Source organism: Notolabrus celidotus, chromosome 2 (assembly GCF_009762535.1).
Source record: "Notolabrus celidotus isolate fNotCel1 chromosome 2, fNotCel1.pri, whole genome shotgun sequence".
In the NCBI taxonomy this organism is placed as follows: domain Eukaryota; kingdom Metazoa; phylum Chordata; class Actinopteri; order Labriformes; family Labridae; genus Notolabrus; species Notolabrus celidotus.
This window is the reverse complement of record NC_048273.1, coordinates 25,365,875-25,392,521: the sequence shown is the minus strand read 5'-3', so window position 1 is coordinate 25,392,521 and position 26,647 is coordinate 25,365,875. Positions and strand designations below refer to the sequence as shown.

At 43.4% G+C, this 26,647-nt stretch overlaps 1 protein-coding gene across 1 annotated transcript in view; it reads left to right on the top strand.

Annotated features, from left to right (window-relative positions):
- The window catches only part of gmds (GDP-mannose 4,6-dehydratase), a 172,450-nt gene that overhangs the window by 54,554 nt on the left and 91,249 nt on the right, over window positions 1–26,647 (top strand). Inside the window, exons 5-7 of the mRNA XM_034676651.1 lie at window positions 1,657–1,849; window positions 2,934–3,038; window positions 15,278–15,405. Of these exons, the coding sequence (XP_034532542.1) occupies window positions 1,657–1,849; window positions 2,934–3,038; window positions 15,278–15,405 (426 nt within the window). The remainder of the gene's footprint in view (window positions 1–1,656; window positions 1,850–2,933; window positions 3,039–15,277; window positions 15,406–26,647) is intronic.

Here is a 26,647-nt window from a genome sequence, read left to right as displayed (position 1 = left end):
TGATGAGTTAAATCTTCACAGATGGATAAACAAGCACCTTCATGTATATCATACAGCATCTCTGCCATCAATAATTCAGTTATTCAAATATCTGGTGTCTGTTTAGCTCCAGTGACAGCTGCTGGTTGAGTCTAACTGTAAAGGGGTCCACCTCTTGTGTTTGCTTTATGAATCCCGTGACGTAGGTTTTATGTTGGTGTGGAGCGTCCCCTCACTCTCTGTTGTAAATGATGTAAATATAAATGAAAATGCCAGAATGCAAAGTAAAAGCATGAGTGGAGCGTCACAGGTAATTACACAGAGCAGCAGAGTGTAATTGAACCTGATCAAACCTGCTCACTGTGTGTGAGTGTGTGTGTGTGTATGAGTGTGTGTATGGATTGAGTGGAATAGAGGCCCAGTGTTCTTTGGTCCCAGCTTTAAATAAGGGGTCTTTATCTGTCCGCATGCACTGCTCTGGTGTGGAAGCACTAAAGGGCCAGAGCGTTTCCTCCGCACAGACAAGGCTCCCGCCGCTCGCTCCAGGTGTGGTGACCACGAACCAGCACAGCTTTTAACCGTCATGCCTGATTTGGAGCCTGAGGGCTAACCTGGCACTCACACAGGCACACACAGTCCAAGAACACAGCATCACAAAGTCATGCACGCACACATCCATTTCCAATTTGGACTTAATATCCCTCCAAGTGTTCATTAAGTTCCCTCTCCTGTTTGCTTTCAGTGCTGGAAACAGGCATTCTGGGAGTTTGAGTATTTATCTGTTATTAGCCACAGTATTGTCACAACCAAACTTTTTTGTAGGAGGACTTTGTTGGAAGTGGTCTGTGATGTAACTCAGACTGACCAGAAGGAAACAGCAGCTCTCATGTGCAGATGGTCAACCTGATTCAAAGGACTTGAGGTTGACGTATTCACACATGCACTAAACTCTTAAAACCTTACAAAATTTCCAGTGTGGGCTGCACAAACAAACTGCTGAACTTTTCACCCAACATACTCTTGTAAAAGTCATTAAGATAAACTCATTGGGTGGAAGTCATGGGGGTGAGTGGAAAGGGGATGAAGTGTGTATCACTGGTCCTAAGAAGAAAACTTAAGAGAATTTTAGGGGCTGTCTGGAAATGTTCCTAAAAAACTTTCAATAGTGCATGTGTGAAAAGAGCTCACTTCTGTTGTTGAAAAAAAAGATTACAGGGAGTCAAATTCAGACATGCACATCCCCCAGTGGGTGCTGGATCTAAAACAATCAAGCATAATGAAAAAACAAAAAGATAAGCACACCAGGAAGCTCCTTTTGAAGGTTCTATTTAGCACAGAGTGACATTTTGAGCAAACATGCACTTCCAACTCGCAATAACAGTTGTGAGTCGGACATCGATGTGACTGAACACAGCTGAAATCCAGGAGTAACTACTAGAAATCAGCAAAATTTGTATATGGCATTTCAAAATGCTCTACTTTTTTCTCAGAGTATATTTTTGTGTGCTATACATTTATCAAGTCACCAAATGACATGAGTATCAATCTGATGTTGCTCTTTTTTACGCATTAAAAACATAGAACTCATTCATAGAATTTGTTCCCAACAAATGCAGAAGGTCTCCCATCCTCAATAACCTCTCCATCCCTTCTTCTCTCTCTCTTCCTCTCTCTCAGATCTCGTTCGAGTTGGCTGAGTACACTGCTAACGTGGACGGAGTTGGCACGCTTCGTCTCTTGGACGCCATAAAGACATGTGGTCTGACCAACAGCGTGAAATTCTACCAGGCCTCCACCAGCGAGCTGTACGGCAAAGTCCAGGAGATTCCTCAGAAGGAAACAACGCCCTTCTACCCTCGCTCACCTTACGGTAAAACACACACTGACACACACGTAATGCACTGTACATGCATGTGGAAACACACACACACACACACACACACACAAAAAACAAATATTACCTAACATTTTCTACCTTGCACCATTTGTCAAACGATTGCGTATGTCCATGTAAGGAAATACAAACTAGGATTGCATGATGCCTCTGCAGCACTTTTTCCTTCTGAGTGTGTGTGTGTGCTTGCATGTGTGTGTGCCAGTGTATAGACGGGGGCTTCAGTGCTCAGGCAGCGTTTGAGCTCTCCACACACCCCGAGGCCAAACGTCTGACTGAAGGCTGGAGTGGCTCTCACTTTAACAAAGACACCTTTATATCCACAGCACTCAGCACTCATTTTCAATATACACACACTCACTGACACACACACACACACACACACACAGGCTTGCACACACACATTCAGGCTGCACACGTTTGTGAGCGATCAGGTTTCATGTTCTGTGTTGTCTAAATGCTCTCCTCACCGACACTTTCCCCATCTGTCAGCGCTCAATCTGAGGCAGTATGGGAGGCGCATACCAGCATGAGGAGGGCTGCTCCTCTATTAATTAGGAAGGGGGAGGCAGGGGTAGTCATGACGACCTCCCTTCACCTCCAGTGTACATCCTGACCTATGGCTTAATCAACGGGTGCCTCCCTTTGCTGGCTCTGGTATTCCCCTCCTCACAGCTGAAGGGAGGAGGAGGAGGAGGATGGAGGACTTTTTGTACGTGCCTGCTTTCGGTCAATCAGCAGGAGTCTGCAGTTCACGTTCCTGATGGTGAAATATGATCTGCTGCAGCGCTGTGTTCATCCGTGACATGTCGGTGTACTTACAGCAATGAATGTCTGCAGCTTTAAAATGAGAGATGTTTCTGTCTGTGCTTTGCTCGTCGCTCTGCAGAATGAAACCGTTCTAACAGCTGTGTGAGGGTTTTAATTTGTTGACCGAGTGAATTAAAAGCATCCTGTGGGTGCATAAAGTCTGTTTATGCATTATTATAGTCCAAAGAGAAGATGTTCCTGCACCACTTTATACAAAATCTCTGTTAATGTTCTCCCTCCTCCCTCTCAGGTGCTGCGAAGCTCTACGCCTACTGGATCGTGGTGAACTTTCGAGAGGCCTACAACATGTTCGCTACCAACGGGATCCTGTTTAATCACGAGAGCCCGAGGAGAGGTGAGCCCTCCGCACTGCACACAGTCTGATGTTCCATTTCAACACAAAGTCACGGTTGTTATGATGTCGCAATGCAAACATTTTTTTATCAGGTTGTCAAAGAAGGGTATGAGAAAGACAAATCTGTGCATGACTCAAAGGAAGTTGTGAAAAGGTTACAGAAAAACTAAAAGAGATGGAATGGAGGCTTTTATTCTGAAATTTCTGTCTGTTTTGATTCTGATAGTCACTCAGGAGTTTGGTTTGAACACACATTTATGTTGCATTAAACCTTCATATTGTAGACTGGAAATTTTGAATTACATCTCAATTTGTTGGTAGCAATAAAAAAAACCCAACAGCCTTTATTTTGTTCATAAGTACAGTATGTAAAGAGTTACTGAAGAACGCATTATCCTTAAAATGCTGTGATGCATTTACAGACACATTTACATTTCTTAAACTGGACGTTTAGTGTGCAAACTGAATTTCAACATCAAAGCACATCATGTCAAAACAGGACAAGACAAGACTCTTTGAAAGGAACAGTGATTTGACTTTAACACAAGAACTAGTCTACCACTGCTTCTGCTAAACGCACTGCAGCCATTACTGCCCATCTCACTGCTGCAGGAAACTGTATCTGTTTTTATGTGTATCTGTTTATATCTGTTGTACTTGAGTTGTACAGCATAGATATGACCAAAGCATGTAAAAAAAAGATTTTCCCCTCTAAAAATTCAGCTTTGGAACCAAACACCGGATGTGTGTCTTTTTACCATATGATAGATGGTCTGTTAATGATCTATAGTGCTAATTAGGAAAGGTCATATCACATCATACATCTCATTATAAAGTAAGTTATGATGTGAAAATGTCTTGCCCTTTTCAAACCCACGCTGCAGCAGTCAAACATTCTATAAACTATTGTTGAATTGTGTAAAAGTATTCAATTACATGCTCTATATAAAGTCATACTCGCTCACCGGTGGAGTCAGGTTTTCTCATAACTATTTGACACACACTCACACACACTCTGACACATAGTGAGCGGGCTGTGGTCGCGTTTTTAATATGAGCTCTGAGCCCCGAGGGTCGCAGGCGCTGGTTTAACCCGATTTACACGCCACCGAGACCCAAAATGAATACCACATGACTGCAGCCCCAGAACTGCACCCAGGTCAGCCGCTCAGGTGTTTATGATTTATCCCCTAATGAAGGCCCTGGCCACGACCCCGGCCGAGGTCAGGGGTCAGCCAGTAAACCCTAATGGGTTACCGCAGACAGATAGGTGTGGGAACTGGTGCGGTTTACAGCCAATTCAGCAAGGATGGTGTGGTCGCTATCGAGGTCTTGTAACAGAGAATTAGGTGACACATTCAGTCTGGGAATGATGTGTGAGTGGAAAGAACAGGCTGGATGACAGGGGTGCAAATGGAGACACACTGCCTTATATTAGTGTTCATCCAGCTGAGGCTTTTCCAGTTTTTACCTTGTTATAACCTTGAATTCAACAACACTTATTTTGGCTTTTTACATCTTGATTTGCAAACATGTGTGATCAAGAAAGCAGACATCTGCTGGATGCACGATCATTAAACTCAAGGCAACTGGTTCACCTGGTCTTAGTTAGAGGGTTTCAAAATGAAGCACCCACAGCTTGTCCTTATGTTATTTGTAAATTATTTCAATAGAATTTTTCACATCTACTTCACAATAACAATTTTGTCTTGTTTACTACATAAAACTCCAATTAAACACATTTAAATCTGCAGATCCAACAATAGAAGACAGAGCAAAGGGAAATCAGGTGAATAATGCAAAGTTTTATAAAGCAAAGATGCCAAACATCCTCAGGCTTCAGCTTCTTAATTCAAAGATTTGAGTCAAGAGTAGTTGATAATAAATGATTCCTGTACAGCTATTTTGCAGCTGTGAAGTCAGATGTTTTGGTGCACACCACGGCCTTATAAGGGCAAAGCTCGCTGCCCTCTCGATAACACCTCCTCAGCTTTTCTGTCCTTGGTCAGCTCTTTTTCATCCCTCTCTCTGCCTCTATCTTTCCATTCTTACCACACACACTCTTCCTCTTTCTTCCTCTCTTTTACTTCACTCTTTCTCCACAGTCAGCATTTCTCCAGAAGGCCATCGGGTTCTCTCCTGCCACTTCTATTCTCAGAGTTACGGCTGTTGTTGCTCATAAAGCAGGAACGCTTCGCTGTGATGTGGCCAGATGTCCCGCGGCCGCCTTGCACGGCCCAGTGTGGCGCTTGTGTTGGCTGGACCGGACAGTGTTTACCCAGGCCCCCGGGGCCTACCGCGACCCTGCTGCTGCTGCTCTGAGGGGGCGTTAGGCTGTGTACTCCATCACCCACCAGCTTTAGAGGGGAGGAGTGGGTGCTTTGAGCCACAAAAGCATCCCCATGGCACATGTTTTCAGTGTTGATGCGTAAGGTTGTGCTGTGAGATAATGGAGAGAGAAAGGACTGTTAGGACAAAGGCTACAACTACCTTTCATTATGGATTAATCTGCCAATTATTTATGAGCTGAATGGATTATCCTTTAGTTTATTAATCGTTTAAAGCCTTTAAATAAATCTCTGATCTCAAAGTGACGTCTTCCAAACCCTCCAGAGCATCATTTATTGTCAGAGAGTCAAAGAAAACAGCAAACCTGAACCGATTGATCTCTTTATGCTTGAAAAAGGGTTGAAACTATGAACCCATTATCCAAATAGTTGGGGATTAATTTTCTTTCAGTTGAAACTGGAATATGCCTACAAATATTTCACATACTGAACAACCCTCTTTATGTTGCTTCCATTGAATTTCATAAGAGCTGTTGATCTTTGCATATGAATTCAGTCTATTAAACATGTAAAACCTTCACAGCGAAAAAGTGGAAGTGTAGTCTGATGATTTATGTTCATTTTAACTTAAATTATTAAACAAGTGTTGTGCTGTGTCGCAGCATTGTTCAACAGGAAACAATAAAAACAGAGCCAGGGGAGAGGAGTAATTTTGTGTGAAAAAAGAAACCTAGTCGTGAGAAACAGACTTTGAAAATAGAGTTTATAGAGATCGCGTTGCTTCACTTTGGACACTTCACTCTGGCTAAGCCACAGTAAACGAGGGATGCCACACACACACCAAGTTAGGAGGTGTTACAGGAAACTTGACTTCATCAGGTCAGTTTGCTTAAAGTGAAATGAATGAAGAAGTTAGTTAAGGATTAATATATGATGGATGATCATAATCAAAAGCTAAATCCAATCAAAAAGTTTAACTTAATGAGGTCAAAACATTAGCCATGATGCACTTTTTTCTCACAAACTTGTGGCAACAATCTTCTCCTCCTTTTTCCCCCCTTAAATGTTCCTAATATGCTCTTGAAGGTAACATCACCAAAACATGACAGAAGATCATAAACTATGGAAGCAGGAAGATTTTTCATCACTCCTCAGTCCTAGGCGGCACCCTTTTGTTCAAAACTACAATGAAAGAAAAATGCAGAGCTACATTTTTAAACAAAAAACATTTATTGGAAACAAAAAACATATAAAAACGCTCATAAAAGACCTCTCAGTTATGAGAATTATAAATGACAATGGCTTGAGTAAATACAAAACAGTCCAAAGCACATTAACACAAATAAATAGACCTCAAAAACTGTAACCAAGCTCTGCCGTCATCATCCCTTTGTACTATCATACTGATCCTAGAACAGTGTAACATCTCACATGGCATTAGAGCGAAAACACGAGAGGTACACACACAACGCTGTTCCGCCCTGTCTGCTCCACCAGCTCACAGTGATCCCGTCTCACCCCTGTCACGCCTCTGTATACCTACATTGCCGATCATCCTACCATCACACCTCCATGACATTCACATTGAAGGTGAGATGTTCCAGGGGTGTACATAACACACCTTTAAAGGGCTACAAATTCCCATGCTGCTCACCAACATACGGACACAGCAACATCACCAAAACACAATGACAAAAGATCTCAAACAAAGAAAGCAAGAGGACTTTTCATCACTCCTCCGTCCTCTGGCCACACCCTGAACATCTCTCACCGCGATCCCTGTGTGTTTTGGCACAGACAGATAGAGGCTATTCATCACCGGTGTGCTGCCCCTCCTGCCCTGTACGTGCTGCTTGTATTTCTGGATAATTACTCACTAATGAGGGAGGAAGTTCATGATGTCAGTTACTGTGAACATCACCTGACATCACCACCTTCCTCGCCTTGTCCCACACACAGGAAAAGCTGTGATGTCATCGTCCCAGGTTGCCAGCTACTCTGAGTTTCTGTTTGAGTAACAAATAGATGTTTGGCTTTATGAGGGAGTTTTTCCTTAAACAACAAACTCAGAGACTTCCTCTAATGTCGTCTGCCAAAGTTACCCACTGGCGGCCAGTTGGTGCAGCGTGGTGTGGCGTGGTGTGTCACTTGAGGGCGGTCTGGCGTCTTCTGGGAAAGGAATGATGAAGTTACACTCCAGTTTCTCTTTGACTGACTGTCCCTCTGTGGGATCCAACAAGGAGCTCAGTCTCTTCCAGCGCCCAGGATGACTTAATCCCAGCAGGAATGTGCTTCTGGATTCCCTTACAGTTCTCGTAAACACCTTACGACTCCACCAATAAACTCTGCTCTCCATTGTTCTGCAGCAAAGGTTGAAGTCGGACAAGTCCAGCAGGGGAAATATCCTGGTGGAGATCCAGCGTGAAGCAAAGCAAACAGAAGCCCGCATCTGCCGGCCGGTTCACACCGCGGCTACCTCTGCACTGGTTAGCTTAGTCGTTAGCCATAACAAACAGCCCTCACACTGACTCTGAAGAGGGGGATTAGCGTTAGCAGGGGTGCTAAATAGACTCCATATTGCTTTGACATATGAGACAGTGCTGCACTCCACAGTTTCTTGGCAAAAACCATCAGAAGAGAAACCTGTGCAAATAACCAGCTCATGTATTTATTTGGGCATCACATTCAACAAACACACAGCACCTCAAAGTACCCCCAAATCTCATTTAGAAAATAAAAGACAAAACCCAAGTTTAATTTATGGTTATTAGCTGAGTGTTGATCCAAGGCTCTGCAGTAAATCAGAGCAGAAGTGTGTTATGTGTGTGTATTCACTGTTGCTACCACTGACCAGCTCCAGTTGTAGGCTTATCCTTTGGTTTATTTGGGGAAGTCCCATCCATCTCTCCGCCCTGAGAGCTCTGTGGTTCACGCTTGGCAGTATAGAATAATATACTGTTATGTTAGGAGAGACCAGCTAGCGTTGGGGAAGTTAGAATAGCACTGCCAAAGTCAATGCTGCCCCCTCAAACACTCACACATACAGCTGCTGAACCTCGACATGCCTCGGCTTCGTCTTTCTGCTTTCGTTGAGGTTGAGCCTAAAAGGTCAGATCACATGATAGATTTGTAAGAGGATATGTTTTTCATTTATTGGGGAGGTTATTTTCAAAGGAAATTTAAAGTTAGGAATGACTCGGTCAGAGGGATCAAGGGGATTTAGAAGCATCTCATAAGACGTTTCAACATTGAGCAGGCATTTTTCGTTTTTCAGTCTTTCACTTCGTCGAGTGTTGATAAGAAAAGACTGAGCGAGAGCAGTCTAAACATCAGCTGAACTGTGGCCAGGTGAAGAGAAGAGTCTGACACCTTGGAGCAGAGCTGACGACAGAGCCGTCTCTCCCCTCTACTCCCTCCATCACATGTCCACAAAGGTGCTTCCCCGCGCCTGAACCTACCTTTGCTTCAGACTTGACGTTAAAGTTTCTACAATACCTTTACTCGTTTCCACTGCCGCCCGCAAATATGTGTTTGTTGTCCCAGATCCCCATGGTGACGAGGAATCTTGTTGACGGAGTGCTTGCTTTGAGCGGCACTAATTAAAGTCAGCCAAACACCTTCCTCAGACTTTGCGATGTCCTCTCAGAGCCCTTCAGGAGGACAGTGTAGCTCCAAAATGTCACTCAACGAATATCTGATTAGGTTGAAATCTGCCAGACACAATCACGTCTGTAGTTTGACAGAACTTTAACCTCATTTCTCTTGCGGTCCTGCAATGTGGAGGTGGTGCTGTCATCTTCGAGCTCAAGAACAACATGTACCATCTACTCCCCTCTCTTTCCCCACACCTTTGCACACCCCGTGTTTTCCATCCAATTTGTTGCATCACACCCAATTTAAAAATGGTGACTTTCGCCATCTTTGTCTTCGCAATCTTCCATCCCCACTCGCTCCACATTTCTTCCTCTCTGCACCCTCCCTGTCGGTTGAGTCAGCCCAGAACGAGGGCAGCAGTCTGTCAGGTGTGAATAGACGCTGTGTTGGCGGAGATGAGCGCATGACCTGTCTTGGATATAACGCAAATATTCCCCCTTCATCGAGGCCATAGAGATCAGTTAGAGATGTGAATTGTGCAATAACAGCGATGGCAGACACTGACAGGTCTTTGGCCTACTCTGGATCCAGAGAAGAGTCCTCCTGCCGAATCACTCAGTGTTCCTTCAAGTAAAGTATTTTGTTCATAACTCAACGCAGATAAAGGAGATGGGTTTGAAATGAGTGTGCATTCACTTTGATGTAAACAAGGCTACAGGGTCAACTGTAATCCAGAAACGTGTAGGATTGGAGATAAAAAATAAGGGTTGCATTTTTCACTTTGAATCTACCACAAAGCCTTTTACTCCCTGAGGTCATTTCTCAAAGACAGAGTGGGATTATGGGATTTGCAGTTCTGGTTGCATTCCAAAACAGGTGTTCAAACTCTGGGTTGAAGTAACCTAAGAGTTTCGAGTGCAGCCCTGGCACTCAAAATAAAGTCCTGACTATTTTCTTCTAACAAGCATAGAGCTAACCAGTTCAGACAAGCTCACAACAGAAATGACTCAACAGTCAAAAAGTCGAGAAAATACCTGAACTGAGTGTTTGTATTCAACTTGTGGTGCTCTATTTTTGGTCTGCGGCTCAGTACCAGTCTGGGTAACGAAGTCTCTGCACTTTTTCTAGAAAAGGAAGAACTTAGTAGCATCCTGCACATGGCCTTGGATCAGATTTACATGGTGATGAAAAACAAACTCCAGGTTGAAGGCTAGAGGTGGAAACTTGGCTTAGGGAGGAAGTAGATGCTCTACCTTTGCAGATGTAACATTTTAGATCTACTTGATGAATGTTTGACATGATTTGAGGCTCAAGTTTACTCTGCTTTTCAGATTTTCCAGAGCTAATTTGCTGTTCTGCCGAGCCACGACCACACAATACGGTTTCAGAAAAAATGGTACAGAAGAGTCATTTGAATAAATCACACTGTGGTTCACTCTCAGAAATTAAATGCACATAAATATGCTCACAGGCAGTAATATTAAGGAGTGTTCCTCTGACATCCTGAGGTCTGATTGTGTAAGGGCAGGGCCGTCACACAGCATGAAAATAACCTTCATAAGTTCCCTTTCTTTAGCAGCCTGATTTAAGCACAGAAATTGTTGAGTAACCAGAACCAGTCAAGCCAAAACCCCCTCAAACCGACGGTCCCCTCCCTGACTCCTCCTCACCCCAAGCCCCCAGTTGACGGCTCCCGTCCCCATCCTGTCTGGGCCCACATGGCCTGGCTCAGGATGGGAGACATCTCCGCACAGCCTCCTTTTTTCTACTTGAGCACAGCTGTGCCAACGAAGCCCGTGTGTTACGTTTTTCCTGTTGCTTCTCTTGCCAAATACTGAGAAGGAATGGTGGAAAAAAAGAAAAGAAATGGTTAAGTGAGAATGGAGAGAGAGAGAAAGAGATTGAGTGTCCATTTCTGGCACAGGTTTTGCTGTCTGCTCAGTTTTCACGGCCCGTGGTTTTATTAGACTTTCCGCCGGGCAGCGGGCGAGGTTAAACGGCCACCGCTGCCCTGTTTGGGCTCTAAAACTCCTGTTAGTCTCCCCCTGGCTCCCCTCGCCTGCCTCCACCCCCTCCTTCTGGCTGTCCTGCGGTGCCGCTGCCAGTAAAGGAAACACATTAACACCCGGGCCAGTAACAGAGCAGGCTTTGTGCACGGCCAGGCAGGCCTGTACATTAGGCCCACGCTCTGGTCCACACCACACCAATTAGAGCGGGTAGGGAGCAGAGCCACTCCAAATAGAGGTGTGAGCTTTACAAGGAGAATACAGGTGTGCTTGGGGGAAATAATGGACTTTATTACTGATTGGGTGTACTGTTTTACACTGTATCCCTCGGCCTCTTTTTACGAGCCATCTCGCACTCTGGCGAGTTTTGACAACCTGCGTTTAACCTGCTAACTTAACTCTCACTGGGATGAGGGACCAAATCAAACCCCTGCCTTTCATTCACCGAGTCACCAACCGGGACTCTGGTTGAATTGCATCAACCACACAGGGTCCTAAATACGACATAGAGTAGAACACCTGATGAGAAATTTGATAAGCTTCTACTTAATAATTATGAGTAAAAAAAATACACAGTGCAATGTTAAGAAATTAAATGAAAAAACTCATTTTTTATGACATGAAGTTCATCAACAGTATGTGCATACATTTGCCGATTTTTTGTTTTTGTTTGATTGTTTCAAGATAATTTCATTTTAATAGTTTTCATAAAGTTATTAAAAAGAACAGTCAATTTAAACAACTGAGGCTTGGAAATCCCAATTTTTGAGCCCCCAGTAGAGTTCAAGAATGAAATCAGCTGGTTTTCCACACCTTCCATCTTAAACTTAAATAAAACAAACAAATTTTTTTTTAGATATAACAGATTTCTCCTGCAGCTCTCACATTTAAAGGCCTCTCCAACCAACCGAGCAATAGGAAAAATGCTTCATACCTGCATATCCAACACTACAGATGATTTATAAATCCAACCTAACAAACCTGTACAAAAAATGTACATCTACCAGAAAAACTAAACATTTAGGCTGCCTAAGAGTAGGGTGTCAAGCTTTGAATCCAACTTTAGGCCTATCCTCTTGATTTCTGAAACCTTTAGCTCATGTTTACATGTTTTTTATGTGTATTATGACACTATTCTGACACCTATTCTAAGTCCTCCTCTGTTTTGAGTCAATCTGCAGTGCAGGCATCTGTTGCCAGTGTTGTAATATCAACATTTCTGTAGAGTTTTTCGCTATGTTGTCCTGCGTTTGAAAAAATACACGAAAAAAAGACTTTCTGTAGAAGAAACTTTTACGGGCTAAGTCTCCCATTTCATGTTAGATGTTCTTAGCCCTGAAAAACGAGCCAGTTCTATTATTATCCAGTTGCAACATGCAGACATGGACATTTTACCCAGAGTTGGAAAAAAAACAACACCCATAACAAGCTAAAAAAAAAACCAACAATCTTGGATCTGTATTGAGAACATCTCATCAGGTTACTTCTAAAGTAACCTCCGTGACTTCAGAAGGTTTGTTTTTCTTTTTGAAAGTACCTCCCTGATCTATCAAACAACTCTATCCGGCTGGTTCGTCTTTGCCTACCTGGCACTCATGTATAAAACTGTGGAGTTCCCCTTTTAAAACAGTCGTCGATTCACTTTCTGTCCATTGACTTATTGCTTAATTGTTTGAGAACTAAATGCGACTCATGAAAATGTTGTGTGTTCATGTGTGTGTAGCTTTCGGGCACACATCTCTCATGAGCTCATCCAGGTGATATGGATGAGAGCAAAGCTGTCAACCGTAGACGTGTCAGTCGCAGATGAATAATTGATTGTTAACATTTGACTACAGTCAGCAGGAGAAGTGGTACCTGCCAGAACAGATGACCTGCCAGGTTAGAGAACGGCCCCCAGGGGCCAGATGAAGGTATCATGCAAAGCCAGGACAGGTCTGACATTGGAGGGGGTTTCCATCGACCATTTATCCACGCTCTGTAGACACATGCTATTTCCTAATAACTGCTGAATAGGGCCTGGATTTGGAGATCAGGCTGTTTAGATTTTTCTCGTCAGTAGTTCTTTCAGTGGGACTCAGAGGAAGCTCTAAGCCTGCATAAAACTCCAGCTCAACATGGCAACAAAGCAGCGTTGACGCAAAGATCATGTGACCTTCCACCAACACACAAAATGCTGTATTTTCTCAAATAAGCGTGTCTAACCCTCCCTGGTCTGTTTTTGCTCAACCTGCCCAGAGCCGTCGCTCATATGAAATAATTACTACAAATTTGGTGCATTCGCATGATTGGGTTCATGGGATTTTCCTGTGCCTAAATGAAGGCTCTGCTCCATGTCAGGGCAGCAGCGCTACAGTGTGGAGACAGAGCCGCCGTGTTATGGGCAGGATGGCGCGAGGCTTAAAGGCAACATTCATCTCAGACAGGATGAGTTTAGAAGAAAGCTCCTGCAAGGGTCTCCGAGGGGTTCATGTGAGGCTGTGGGAGATTCATGTAGAGCAGAGATGTTGTTTGAGTTAAAAATAGACAATCCTTTCATGAAATCTTCAAACTTTCCTTTGAAATGATATTTCAACTCATCCGCCACTTTGGCTTGTGAACATAAGGCAGAGTACCCTCGCCAGATTTAAACCTCTCAATCTCTAATGAGTTGTTTCAGCTAAGTTGATGGCATTATTAGACAGGACACCCTTGCATTTAGCGTTGATTTCCATCAGTTTTACGCTGTTTGCGTTGGATGTCTTGTGCATTTATTCCCAGGTTCTGCGTGGTATCTTTCCCATCGCGGGAGGAACAAAGAACATGACACCAACCTTCAGTGTCCTGCCAAAACACCCAAAACTTCTCTAAGTCTTCTCAGAAACAGTCATTAGGAGCTCATTTGTTCTGCCACAGATTATAACCTCCACGTGTCTTGGCCATGCTGGTCTGGCAGATGATTCGACTGTCGATGTGGTGATTCTGGACTGGACCCTGCTTTGGTGGAGCCGGGGTGGTCCTGCTTGGTCGTCATTTGTCTGTGGAACCTCCCTGTTGCTTTTTTGGTGTTGACAGGCCGATGCTCTCAGGTTTATCTTGGCCAACAGCCCAGGTTTGACACTGAAACTGTGAATTAGAGAGGAAAATGAGAGAGAAGAATTCTAAAAGGATCTAGCGGCTGAAATGTGAGGTGGTAATGAATCGATTTGACTCAGGGTGGCTTTTTGTTTGGAGGTTTTGCTTTGGCTATAGAGGACCTGGAGCAGGAGTAGAGGTTTGGAGGGCTGTCAGAGTTTTTCTGGAAACAGCTTAAACTTCCACACACACTCTGAGAGGCTCTCACTCCCAAGAGTTTCTTTTTAAGGAAGCAAGAGGTTCCCCATTGTAGTCTGTTCCCAAAGAGGCATGAAATTTAGACCAACTGTTTAGCTGTGGTGTGAAAAAGTCAATTCTGTTTACATAGATCACACAGATGCTTATGAAACATATCATCTCCATTGTCCACTTTATTCAAGTCTGGATGAAGACCTTTTCTTTTTTAAAGCCATGCACCCTCTAAGTTTTTGAAATCCTGAGCTCAGCGGTGTATAATGATGAGGCTGACCGTTTCATTTCCTGTATTAAATAATAACTTATGGAAACATAACCATAATGTGCCTTTGTGTTATACTTATATTTTTATTGTAAAGGGCTTTTTTGAATCAGTGGGGAGCACGCTAAATTTACACACTTTAATACGTCTTTCTTTCAAGATATTTCAGTGCGAGGCTTTTAGATTTTATATAAGTAAGTCTGGAAGTTCAGACTTGAAACCAAAGATGATTCCATGTTTTTTTGGCAACTGAAATATTAGATCAGTGTTTCTGTCAGTCCGACCTGATTTGTAGTAGATTTCTCCAGCAAGAAAGGGATGGTGTGTTGAATTTCTGGTTGTGTTTTTCAGATGTAGCCTTTAACACATTTGATTCATAACTGTTATTAACAACACTTATTTAGTTGTCCTTAGCAAGCATCAGCTGACAGTTTAGCTGAATGCTCAGGGTGCTGCATCGAACAGACATGCTCAGCAGCAGCTTTGAAGTTCCAGTAGTTTTAGGTAGTACTGTTGCTGAAGTAGGAACTTTTTGGAGGACGAAGTAAAGTCACCAGGCTGTTTTTACACCCTGATTCCTGTGGTGGAAACAAACCTCCTGAAGTCTGGGGAAAAGTCCCTGCATTTGAAACGCAGCTTTATTGTGGATCATTAAGCTCCTTGATCTCACTTATTCGCTCACAGTTTCTCTGCATGTATGTGTTGGACATAGTTAAACCTTTGTGAACTCAAACTGATTTCTGTGAATGCCAACAAAGATTTTTTTTGTCTTTGTTTTAGGTTCAAACTTTGTGACTCGTAAGATCAGCCGGTCTGTGGCAAAGATTCACATAGGCCAACTGGAGAACTTCAGCCTGGGCAACCTGGACTCCAAGAGGGACTGGGGCCACGCCAAGGACTACGTGGAGGTAAAACACACACACAACCTCAACCTCACACACAAGCCCGGGACATAGACACAAACTGCTCGAGCGCTGCTCCAGAGTTGAACAGGGTTCAGATGTGCACACAGCTTTAACGGGGCATGTTTTCCCAGATCATTTGAGGCCGCAATATGCGATCTGCATGAAGCCTCCTATGATTCTCTGCCAAAAGAGAAACAGAGATAGAGAAGGAGAGGAGGGGGGCGGGAGGGGAGGGAGAGGACTGCATGCTGTGAGGCCACAGACTGCACTCTGGTTTCCCACAACTCACCCATGTCCCAGATCCCTTCAGGCCCCCATCGCCATTCCCTGAACGCCCGCAGAAGAAAGGGAGAGATATTAAGGGAACGCTGCGTCCTGGGGACGATGACAGAAATATGGTGTTTGTGTTAACGTAATGGTGCCAGCAGCAAGCAGAGAAAGGAGCGGGGAGATGAAACGAACAGTGGGGTCGCAGCTTCCAGGAGCAGACAGAGTCAGTGTTTCTGTACGTGTGTGTTTTCTCCATTCATGTGTGTTTGAGGAAGCACATATTCCTAGGACAAGGTTGGAACGTGTGTGTGTGTGTGTGGCTGTCGAGATGAAAGACTCGACGGGTTGCCATGTCTGACAGCAGACCCCTCGCTGCGGACCGTGTTGTTATTAGGAGGTGATGGTGGCGGAGGTGGTGGGGGGTGCTCTTTGAGATGGGAGTGAGGGTGAGGAGGTTACAAAGGGGAACCTGAGTTTGACTGCAGATCGCAGTGTGGGGTCACTGCGTCAGAGCGGGGTGGTACTGACGCAGCCGATCACGCTGTTCACGGGAGTTGCGAAGGCGTTGATGGCGTCAGTGAAGTATCAGTCACTGCCTGATATGGGGAAAGTTTTGATCACTCATAACCGCAGTGAATACATTGTGCCTCTTGTGGCAGGAAGTCTGACTTGGTTTTAAATGGAAAAGTACGCAATATGAATACGTTTCTGCTTATGGGATGGTTTTTCCTACTGTCATGTAGTCCAACCCAACCCCATCCACTTTAATTATAGAGCACATTTTACATACAATAATGTTTACCAAAGTGCTGCACAGTCAATAAAAAAGCAGAAATAAAAACGCTAGTACCTTACACAAAAAGATAAAATAAATAAAGTTTGAGTGAAGAAGGTTTCTTCTTCCATCAAATGCGAGCTGATAGAAAGAAGTGGTGCTGAATGAAAAGTTAGTTTTAGAGGCAACAATACTGCAGACAAAGTCAATGAAAATACTGAGTCTATTAGGCTCAGCTTGCCTGTGTAATTTTGCTAACATGAGTCTAAAACTATGGATAAAGATAAAAATAATAATCTCCCATAAAGTAAAAACAATTTTTTTTTTTTTGTGAAATTGCTCCAAATCTGTTTGACAAATAAATTTGTTTAAAAATACAAGACACAAAAAAATCTGATAGAGATTTTGTTCCAGAAAAGTTGTTTAAATATTTCACAACAGCCCCTAAATTGTTATTATATTGAGTTAAAGAATTGCTAGAGCTCAGGTCTGTGTATCTGGCTGAAGCAGTTTGTCAGTGCATTGAGAGCTGAGGCTCCTGGGAACTGTAGCAGCAAATTAGTCAGAAAACTTGGAGAAAAACAAGACAACACAGAGAAAAAGGTTTTATACTTTTCGATGCACAAAGTAAGCAACCCTTTCTGACATTATTCTGCTGACTTTTACGAAACATACTAATCATTTGTAGTAAAGAAATGGAGTGCGATTGTTTCACATCCTGTTCTTGTAGATTTCTTTTTGTCCTGTTTTGTTACCAGTCATGTATCTATTCTTTCCACATGCCAACCTGTGTATCTGGATGTGACTGTGTGTGTGCTCGCCTGTCCGAGGCACCCTGGCTTGAGACGCTCCAGGTTTCCTGTGGGAACGTTCGACATTCCAGTTCTGGTGAATCAGGCACCTCCTCGCCGTGTGTCTCCAGTTTCGGAAAGGCAGATTTCGGGGAAGCCAAACAGGAGCCGAGGTGCTGAGGGGAACCGATGTGGAGGAGGGGGAGAAGATGAAGGCAGGAGGGGAACAGACCCGTGTTTGTTGGACGTTTGTACATTATGCATAAATGAACCATCTCCTGCTGAAAGTCCGCCGCGCCCTGCAGACCATCAAAGGCCACGACTGTCACCACGCGCCCCCCTCTGTCTCACCCGGCCAGCGTCAGCCCCACGTTACCATGGCAAAGCCAAACAACTGGCAACCTGTAAACAGAACCATGTGTGTCTGCTTCAGGCTGACAACTGCTTTTCCTCCCTCTCTGTCTCCCTCTCCTCACCCCACCCAGGACAGGGAAATTGCTTGTAATTGGCTGTGGATGGATTGCGGGTGGCAGGAGGGGCGTGCTGTGTGTCTGCTCTAACGACGTCTGAAGGCGTGTGGCTGGCTGGGCATCGTCTCAGACGGGTATCGGGTGTCTGTAGCAGGCGGGCAGACAGACCTGGAGCTGCCTTGTTACTCTCAATGGAGTCCTTCATGATTATTATGGTGTTATGGAATAACAGAACAATTTACTATAAAATCAGATAAAATCATTTAAATCCTGCTGATCTCATTTTCCTGTGAGGGGATAAGCTTTGGACTTTTTCACTTATGTGACAGTGTTTGAAAAATCTGACTTCCCTCCTTCTTTGAGTATGGTTACTGGGATTCTGTGATACAGAACACATTGTAAACCACAGCAATCAATCAAAAAAAGGCTCAACCTGACCAGATAAAGATGTTTGAATCGGCCATCTTTGTCCTCCTTACTCCTGCGCCCCCACTCTGAGCTGGCTCACGGTGGGTACAGCTGTTTAAAACCACTCTCCACCTCCCTTCTCCTCCTCCTCTTCTGGCTGCAGAGAGCCATTTCCTGAGCAGAGAAGAGGTCCAACTGGGAGGGAGCAGGAGCAGAAGGTGGTTTTGGCCTTTTCTCTTCCCTCAGGCTCCTTCCTGCTCACGCTCTCTCTGTCTTTTTGTCTGTTTCCTCCCCACCTTTTCATTCTTTACGTCCCTCCAGCCTCTTAACCTTTCACATTTTTCGCTCTTTTGTGCCCCTAAAAAGCTGCGTCACTAGACTAGTGCCCCACCAAAGTGACGCTCCCTCCTGTCCGGCTCTTGTTTGGTGAGCAGCTACCACCCAGATTCCAGATATTTCTCTCTGACAGTTCATAAGCGGCTCTTATTTTCCCCCTGAGTTGAGCTGGCGTTGCTTTTCTCACTGAAACTGTTGCCAGATGAGATGCGGCTGACCTGCTGACACAGAGTCGACGCACTCCTCCTCCTTGCTCTTGTCTTGTTCACATATTTTCTTTCAAAATATAATGACCTGTGAAACACTGGTCTTTTGAAGGACTTTCCTCGCAGTCTTCAGGTGTGTGTGTGTGTGTGTGTGTGGCTGCCCCTGTGTAGCTGTCTGGTTCCTGGCATTGTGTTGAGGCAGCGAGGTGACAGGACAGCCCTGATGGTGTCATTTTTCACCTCCTTTATTTTTCTTATCCTTTTTTTAACCGCTGCAGCTGCCTCTCGGTGCAGTAATGGTTACAGATGAGGCTAATTAGCCAATCACAGCGCAGATCAGGGCCAATCACAGATGATTGATGAGAGCGCCGGGCCATTCATCACATGTTTTTGGCTTGGAAGGTGACAGAGAGGGCAGAGTCAGAGCAGAGTACAGTAAGCTGGACAAGTTGTGTCTATATTTTGAACTCGTTACTGAGAGACCTTGGGATGAAACAAGCCTCAGTCTCGACCCTACTTCTCGACCGAACTAAAGACTCTGAATGGACTCTTCATGCTGGTTTGGACTGGATTAGATCTTTTTTGGCCTCATAAAAAGACCCCGAACAAAAGCTGATTTTTCAAGAGTCTTAAGTCGATCTCAGACTCGCAGACTTTGTGACGTAGAGGGCGCTGTCCCCTTGCTGCACTGTATTCTTATATAAATCCATGTGTGCGCCTGACTCTTACAGCAGTGATTCAGGGAGCTGATAAATACCTTTGCCTGCACTGTAAGGTTTTCTATAAACACAGCTGGAGCGGTAAACGGCTAAACTGGGAGCTAATAAGGTAGAGGAGGGAGCGAGTTGGGTTTCATCACCAAGACCTCCTGACTAAAAACTCCTGCAGCCCCAAAACACACACCGGGGCTAATCATAATGTCGTCTCTTGAGATTTGTGTGTGTGTGTGGTGTGTGAGTAAGCACGCTCTGCAGGGGGTTGAACTGAGTGTAGATCATTCAGTGAGAGGGACGGTGACAGAAGCTACCGTCGTGTTGGCTGTCATCCCACACAAGCAGAGAGAGTAAACGACAACAGCTGTGTATGTGTGTGTCCATGCATGTGTGTGTGTGTGCAGGGGTAGGTTTAAGCGGTGTAAATTGCAGGTGAAATTTGACCCTCGGCATCAGCAGTAGGTCGGTAAACTGGGGTTTTACCTCCCCTGTGCTCTGAGCAATAAAAACCTCACAGAACCTCCAACAACCTCATGCATCAAGACACACACATGAATACACACAAACATATAACACGCATCATTTTAGCTCATTTTTCATGAGCATGAATATTTACACAGTAGACATCTGGGCTGAGGTCTAGGAGTTGAATTGGTGGCTCTAAAATGTGAGCTTCTCAATACTCTGCATCTATTTCAAAATGTTGTTTGATTGCAATACTAGTAGGTGATTTGTAACTTCCATTTTTTTCTATTCTATTCTATTCTATTCTATTCTATTCTATTCTATTCTATTCTATCAAGTTCTCCTTTGATTTTACAGTATTTTGCTTGTTTGGATTTGTATTTATGCGGTAGCAGTGTTTAGCTCCAACATCATATTTATAAATCTCAGTTTTCAACTAAAGCTGCCTGGAAATCTTCAAACTCCTTTAAATGAAAAGTCTAACTGTCTTAAACAACTAGAGTAGACTGATTTTATGAGCTGTGGATGTAGGGGTCAGTGTTTACTTGGGTAACTGATTGAAGCATTTATTTCTGGATATTTTAACGTAGGCAGTCATCACTAACATGGCTGAGGTTTGTGTTGCAACTCAGCTGGGCACAGATGGTGGATGGAAGGTAGTTTCACTCGGATAAACACACAGGAAAGGGGGCAGAGGAGGTGAAGTATGAAGATAAGACTGATTAATTGGGTGAGAGACTTAATATAGATCTCCAGGGAGGCAGTGTTGCTCCATCATCCCAGTCCAAATCAATCATCAAACATGGAGTAAGTATTTACCGTGGCATCGGACCAGAGGACGGACGGAGAGAGGGTCAGGGGGAGTCACAGTGATACTGAGGATTTTAACAGCACTGATGATTTAGAGCAGACTGAGGACGAATGGAAAAACGATTGTGTAAGAGACCCACAATGGCTCTAACAATGGGGGAACACATAAGAGATGCATTTATGTCTGCAGATCCTGGGCTTTTTTTGTGAAGGGGCTACGTGGGGTTATAGATTATGCATGTGTTTCTTCAAGAGTTTTCTGATCGGTGCAGGAGCATTTTTATTAGATAGATCTGTCCCAAGAAGTGTCCTCATGTTTGGGATGAAGTTCAAGGCTTTTCAGAGTATGTCATTATTCTTCCCTGATCTGTCCATTTTCCTCCTTTACCCCTCTGTTTTAGTCAGAGTCAGCGTTTGGCAGCACAGCTCAGCGTAATTGGCTGAAAGATCTGGATTGAAGCTGTGACTGGCTGGATTACAGCAGCTAAAGAGAATGACTGAAGGGTTATTGGAGGCTGGAGTTGTCTTTGTACTTTACTTGGAACCCTCTGTAATCAAAGTTTAAATTGACATGATCTCTACTATCAAATGAGGGATGTGCAACTCCAAAACAAGCTGAGTCAGAATTTGATTTCTCTATGCACAGCAAGCCACAATCAGCCTTAATCCTTATTATTCTAGTGGACGACAACTTGTGATTAGCTCGGATTTGTTGACGTTTTCTGGTTCAACTGCTGTTTATTTTGTTCACTTTAGTCTTATTTTCATCCCGTTGTAGAATAATTTAAGAGTCTAAACTCATTTATTCATAATTACAGGTACAGTGTGTTAAACTTGGAGTACTTATTACGATACAGTACAATACTCATAAAATTGTGATTTGCAAGAAATGTCACACAGCTTTTAAGCTTGTGATATAAAGCTAATTATGCCACACATGTTTGCTTTTCCCTTGATTTGGTCTTTAAAAGGTTTTAAAATGTCTTAAGATTTTGGGTTTGTGCAGCAACCCTGTGTTGTGCGTTAATAACATTTGGGGATAAAGAGTTCAGATTGCAGCCTTTAATGAGCAAATCTTTTTTGAAGTTGGATATCGCCCTTTATTTTTAACTTAACAGACAACAAGAATGACAAGCTCTGAGATATATCAAGATTTCATCCAAATGGTCACAACAACCAGGAGGATTGCCTGACATGACTAAAAGCAGCTAAATGGACCGTGAGCTTTATAAGATGTGCAGTGCAGCCCTCATTGTCATTGTTAGATGCAGTATCTGTGATTGATTGTAACCTGTGTCTACCTAAAGCCAGTCGTAATGTTGGCTTGATCATCCTTTGGGCTTTCCATCCCTGAAAAATGAAGAGACTAGCACTCATTATCCCCTTTTTCTGCAGAAACATGCGATGAAGATGATTATATCCGACACAAATAATGACTTTACTTTCCTGTTTCAAGGCTGCTTCACTCAATAAAACGTTGGAAGTCAAGAACCCACAAAAACACTGCAACCAAAGTCATCCTCCGCCTTGAGTTTAAAGACAACTTTTGGACGTTGGGATGCAAATTTCTGTCAGATGTAATCAGGTTTTATTGCGGTATTGATTGTGAGTGCAAATCATTTCTGAATTGTTGGAACCAAATCTTCTTCATAAATCCAAAGCCAGCATGCCAACCACTTTTTCTCTGCCTAAAGGAGGCAGAAAGTGGTCCGTGTCTTCTTCTCAAACTGGAGATGGCCTGTCCAGCTGGATGGCTCTGATGGCTCTGGTATGAGGACTGTCTTTCAGTATGGCCCTTTTTTTTTTTTTAAAGGAGTGAAGGAAAGTTGAAAGTCCTTCATGCTGGAAAGTACTTTCTGGACACATTAGGGCCTTTACTTTGCAGAGTTTCCCTGTATTTTTTATGACCTTAATATTCGGATTAGATTTTTATAGCAGTGAAAACAAGGGAAAGGATCGTGCCTCTGAGCTTTTATGGAAGTCCAGATTATTCAGTATTTCCCCTAGTTTGAATCGGGAGTTTTATAGTGTGTGTGCGTGCTGCAGCAGCTGGCTGTCTCTCTCAGACTGACAGGCCTTAGTCTCCCCTGCTGTGCTGAGGATGAAAGCAGATGCTCTCCTCCTTCTTCTGCTCCTGATCTGTTTTTCTCTCCTCACCGCTTGTGTAACCAGAGTCCTCAGCTTTCACGTGAAGCCTGCAGGATAGTTTGCACCCTGGAGTCGTGTAGAAAGCAATGAAACACATAAAAACACGGACAGTTAGCAAGACAAAGAGACATTTAGAAAGAGAGTGTGGATGCACTTTGTTGTACAAATCTGCATATTGTTTCTAAAAGAAGAAACCCCAGTCTGGCAAATCTTTTAAATTTCAAACGTTTACTGAGTTATACATTGAAAAAAAACCTCTGCTATTCTCTAAAATCAACCCTAATTTCCCCTCCAGACCACAACAGTACAAAGATAAAACCATACAATAAGAAAAAGAAGGAGAAATGACTCAAAAGTATGCATAGTTTTTTTAAGAGATGAAGCTGAAGGCAATAACTGGATTCTCTTGTTACCATAAACCCGGTTTCCCGTCAAAGAGAACATATAATACATGCCATGCCTCAATTTCACAATTACTTATTTTCAGTGTGGTTTGTTGTTTATTTTTAAAATCTGAGAAGGTACCAGGGAGTGAAATCCAATCACAGCTCTTTAGAAATATGTGCTCCAGTTTAGACCTCAATTTAAAGCTTGTGTGAGAAACTTTCAGTTTTCTTATCTCTTTGCTGATTTTGCACTGGGCATGTGAAAGCTGTGTTTTCTGACAGACAAATCTTCCCTGCTTGATGTTCACGCTCAAATGTATCACTCACGAATGATACATTAAAATGTAAAAATACAGCTGTTTCATTATCATGATGTTTATCAATTGGACAGACACCTACCCCCTGCAAGGGGTTTTAGTCATCACAAATAACTATAATTGAAAAATGTATTCTTTATGCTGATGATATTTGATTCTGAACTTTTTAGATCAATGCTGGTTCTCAAAATCATCATAAAAGTCCTCAAAATCTAAATTCTAGCCGCATACAAAGTTGTTACCAATGTAACACATATAAGCATGTTATTTTAACATTCACAAATGAAACAATAATAGCTAAACCTTCTCTTTATATGTGCGTAAACTGTTATATTGAGACACACTAAATAATAATGTAATCAGAGTACATTCAGTCTTAAATTGCCTGAATTGAAATTAAAAGTAGAACATGATTGTCAATAAATGTTTGGTATAATTTCTTCAGAGTCTTGCATTAAAGTTTCAACATGATAGTTAGTACTTGTTTTCATACCAAGTCCACAATGAAAAATAAAACCCTTGAAGTTCATTGTCGTAAACGTTCTTCACTGAAGCGACCTTTAAGATCCTCTGTAGCTTTCTTCAGTTGTCTTGAGTTGACGCAGGGCAGGGGACTCTCTTCAAGTGCAGCCTCTGTGTCGTCCTGCTGTGTTTGACGGGTTCGGTTGGTGACAGGTTTGTGTGAAGAGGTGAAATCCCATACACACATACACACACACAGCAGGAGAGAGTCATACCTCCCACCTGGACAGAGGGAGGAGAGAGGAGGAGAGAGGGTGAAGGAGCAGGGGAAATGGATGGGTTGATGGCTCCAGAGGGGGGTAGCTGGTGGGGAGGGTCGGTGTCCTGCTGGGGGTTTAACAGGTCGGAGCAGGAGGTGGAGGAGGGTAACAGCTGGGGGAGACGATGGGGAGGAGAATTTCAGGTAGAGGGGAGTCCCTAGACCTCCCAAATTATTCTTAGAATATTAACACAACAACTATCAGTATTGACACAACATAATAACTTATTTGTGACATCCATCTCTACCTTTTTTAAAAATCTTATTCCTACAGCACCCACAATGCAACTCTGGATTTAAAATCAGATGGAGCATCAACAATTTCAACATCGTACCTCTGTTGTCCCTCTGTGTCTGCCATTTTTGCACTTAGAAAGCAAGCAGAGAGCAGAGGATGATGGTAATGCATGGGACATTGGTCTCTGTTGTTTCCACTTCCCTCCACTCCAATACTATACGGCTGAAACAAAACTACACTTTGGTCTAAAGACATATCGTTTCATTCTGTCACAGGTCCTCGACAGTATCAGAACATTTTTGGTCTTGCGATACCGTGATCTTAATAACACAGATCTTTTATTAGTCAAGTTTTATCAGAAGTGACTAAGATGATGAGCTAAAAAACTGATGCCATCTTTTTGCAGTTCTTAGTACTCATGCCACGGAAACATTTAGATGGTACCAGGAAAATATTGATTTAAATCCCAGCCTCAGTGATGACAGCACGGCATTACTGAGGGGGGTTGAATTGCAGAGAACAGAGAGAGAGAGCAGCAGCAGAAGGTAGAGAGTCTGCAGCTGGTCTGTGAAGCTGAGACTCTCCCTGATTGGGGGGCACAAGTGTGAGAGGATCACTAATGCAGTAATCCCTCACAAGCCTGTCTCTGTATGTGTGTTTGAGTCTGTACTTGTGTGTTTTCCCCCTTGTCATACAGTAAAGTCTCATGTAGTGACATTTTAGGGAGTATCAGTGTGAGTGAGGGAGGGAGGTGAAGCCTTCAGTGGTCCAGCAGACAGGGCCGTTGGAGGAGAGTGATGTTTTTGGAGGGTCGGGGTCATCTTGTTTTAATTGTCTGAGGAGTCTGGCCGCCTCTTTGGAACTGGAATGTGTGTGACCTCCACTCTCTCGCTCTCTCTGTGACTCTCGCTCCGTCAGACGGTCGAGCGGCTCGTGGGAAGATTCTCCGTCCAGACTGCAGTGTCGACACCGAGCCAAATATCACAAGAGCTCAGTCACAGTCTGTGCTCTTCTCACTCTCTCACAGCCCTCCCCCTCTCTCTCTTCTCTCTCGATTACATTTTTTGTCTGACTCAGTGACCCCTTTGATACTCTGCACACACACCATGTGGCTGTGCACATGAGCTGACACTGCATGAGCATCGGTATTACCCGGCTTGCAAGAATGAAAGCTCTCATTGTGGACAAATGATTGTTTGCATATGTTTGCATGTTTGTGTGATATGTTTTCTTGCTTTGGTTTTGTACTGTTGTGCTCCTGCTGCTTGTGTCTGTCTTGGTAGTTTTGTTCTTCTTGGGTCATCTGTGGTGTCAAGTCATGTTGCATAATTTTACCGAACAAATAGATGGCTGAATGTTTTTAGTATCATCACAGATAAATCGACAGCAATCATCGGGCCATAAAATCAAAGACATGGAGGGGGTCAACTACTCCTCATCTTCACAAAGATCTGTTGATCACACCACAGAGAATCATAATGATAACTATTATCTGAATAAAAGCACAAAAAGGTGCTCTAAAAGTGCTTTATATCAACAGCAAAACAAGAAATAATCAAGTTTTTAATTAAAACTGACATAATTATATAAATTATAAATGCCACATAATTCTCTCCAAGTACAGTGCACAGCAAGTCTTTATTATGCCGTGTTAAGTTCATTCAGCAGGTCATGATGTGTCAAGCTGATGAAGGATGAATTGATGAACAGCAGCTTGTGTGTGTGTGTGTGTGTGTGTGTGTGTGTGTGTGTGTGTGTGTGTGTGTGTGTGTGTGTGTGTGTGTGTGTGTGTGTGTGTGTGTGTGTGTGTGTGTGTGTGTGTGTGTGTGTGTGTGTGTGTGTGTGTGTGTGTGTGTGTGTGTGTGTGTGTGTGTGTGTGTTGGGCTACGTTACGCTATTTGATTTTGAAGGATGTGCCGTGGCAACCCATAGAGAAAGAAAACAAACAAAGACTCGCTAAATGAACACATAACTAATGAGAGAAAAAATGACTTAATGTTTAGAAGCACTTAAAGCTGAAAACGAATAAAGATGACGCCATCATTAGATGTCCTTGTATGTTATATCACATTCCTGTGATATTTGCCAAACAGGGCACAAACACAATCAACCTACATATTTCTGCGACAGA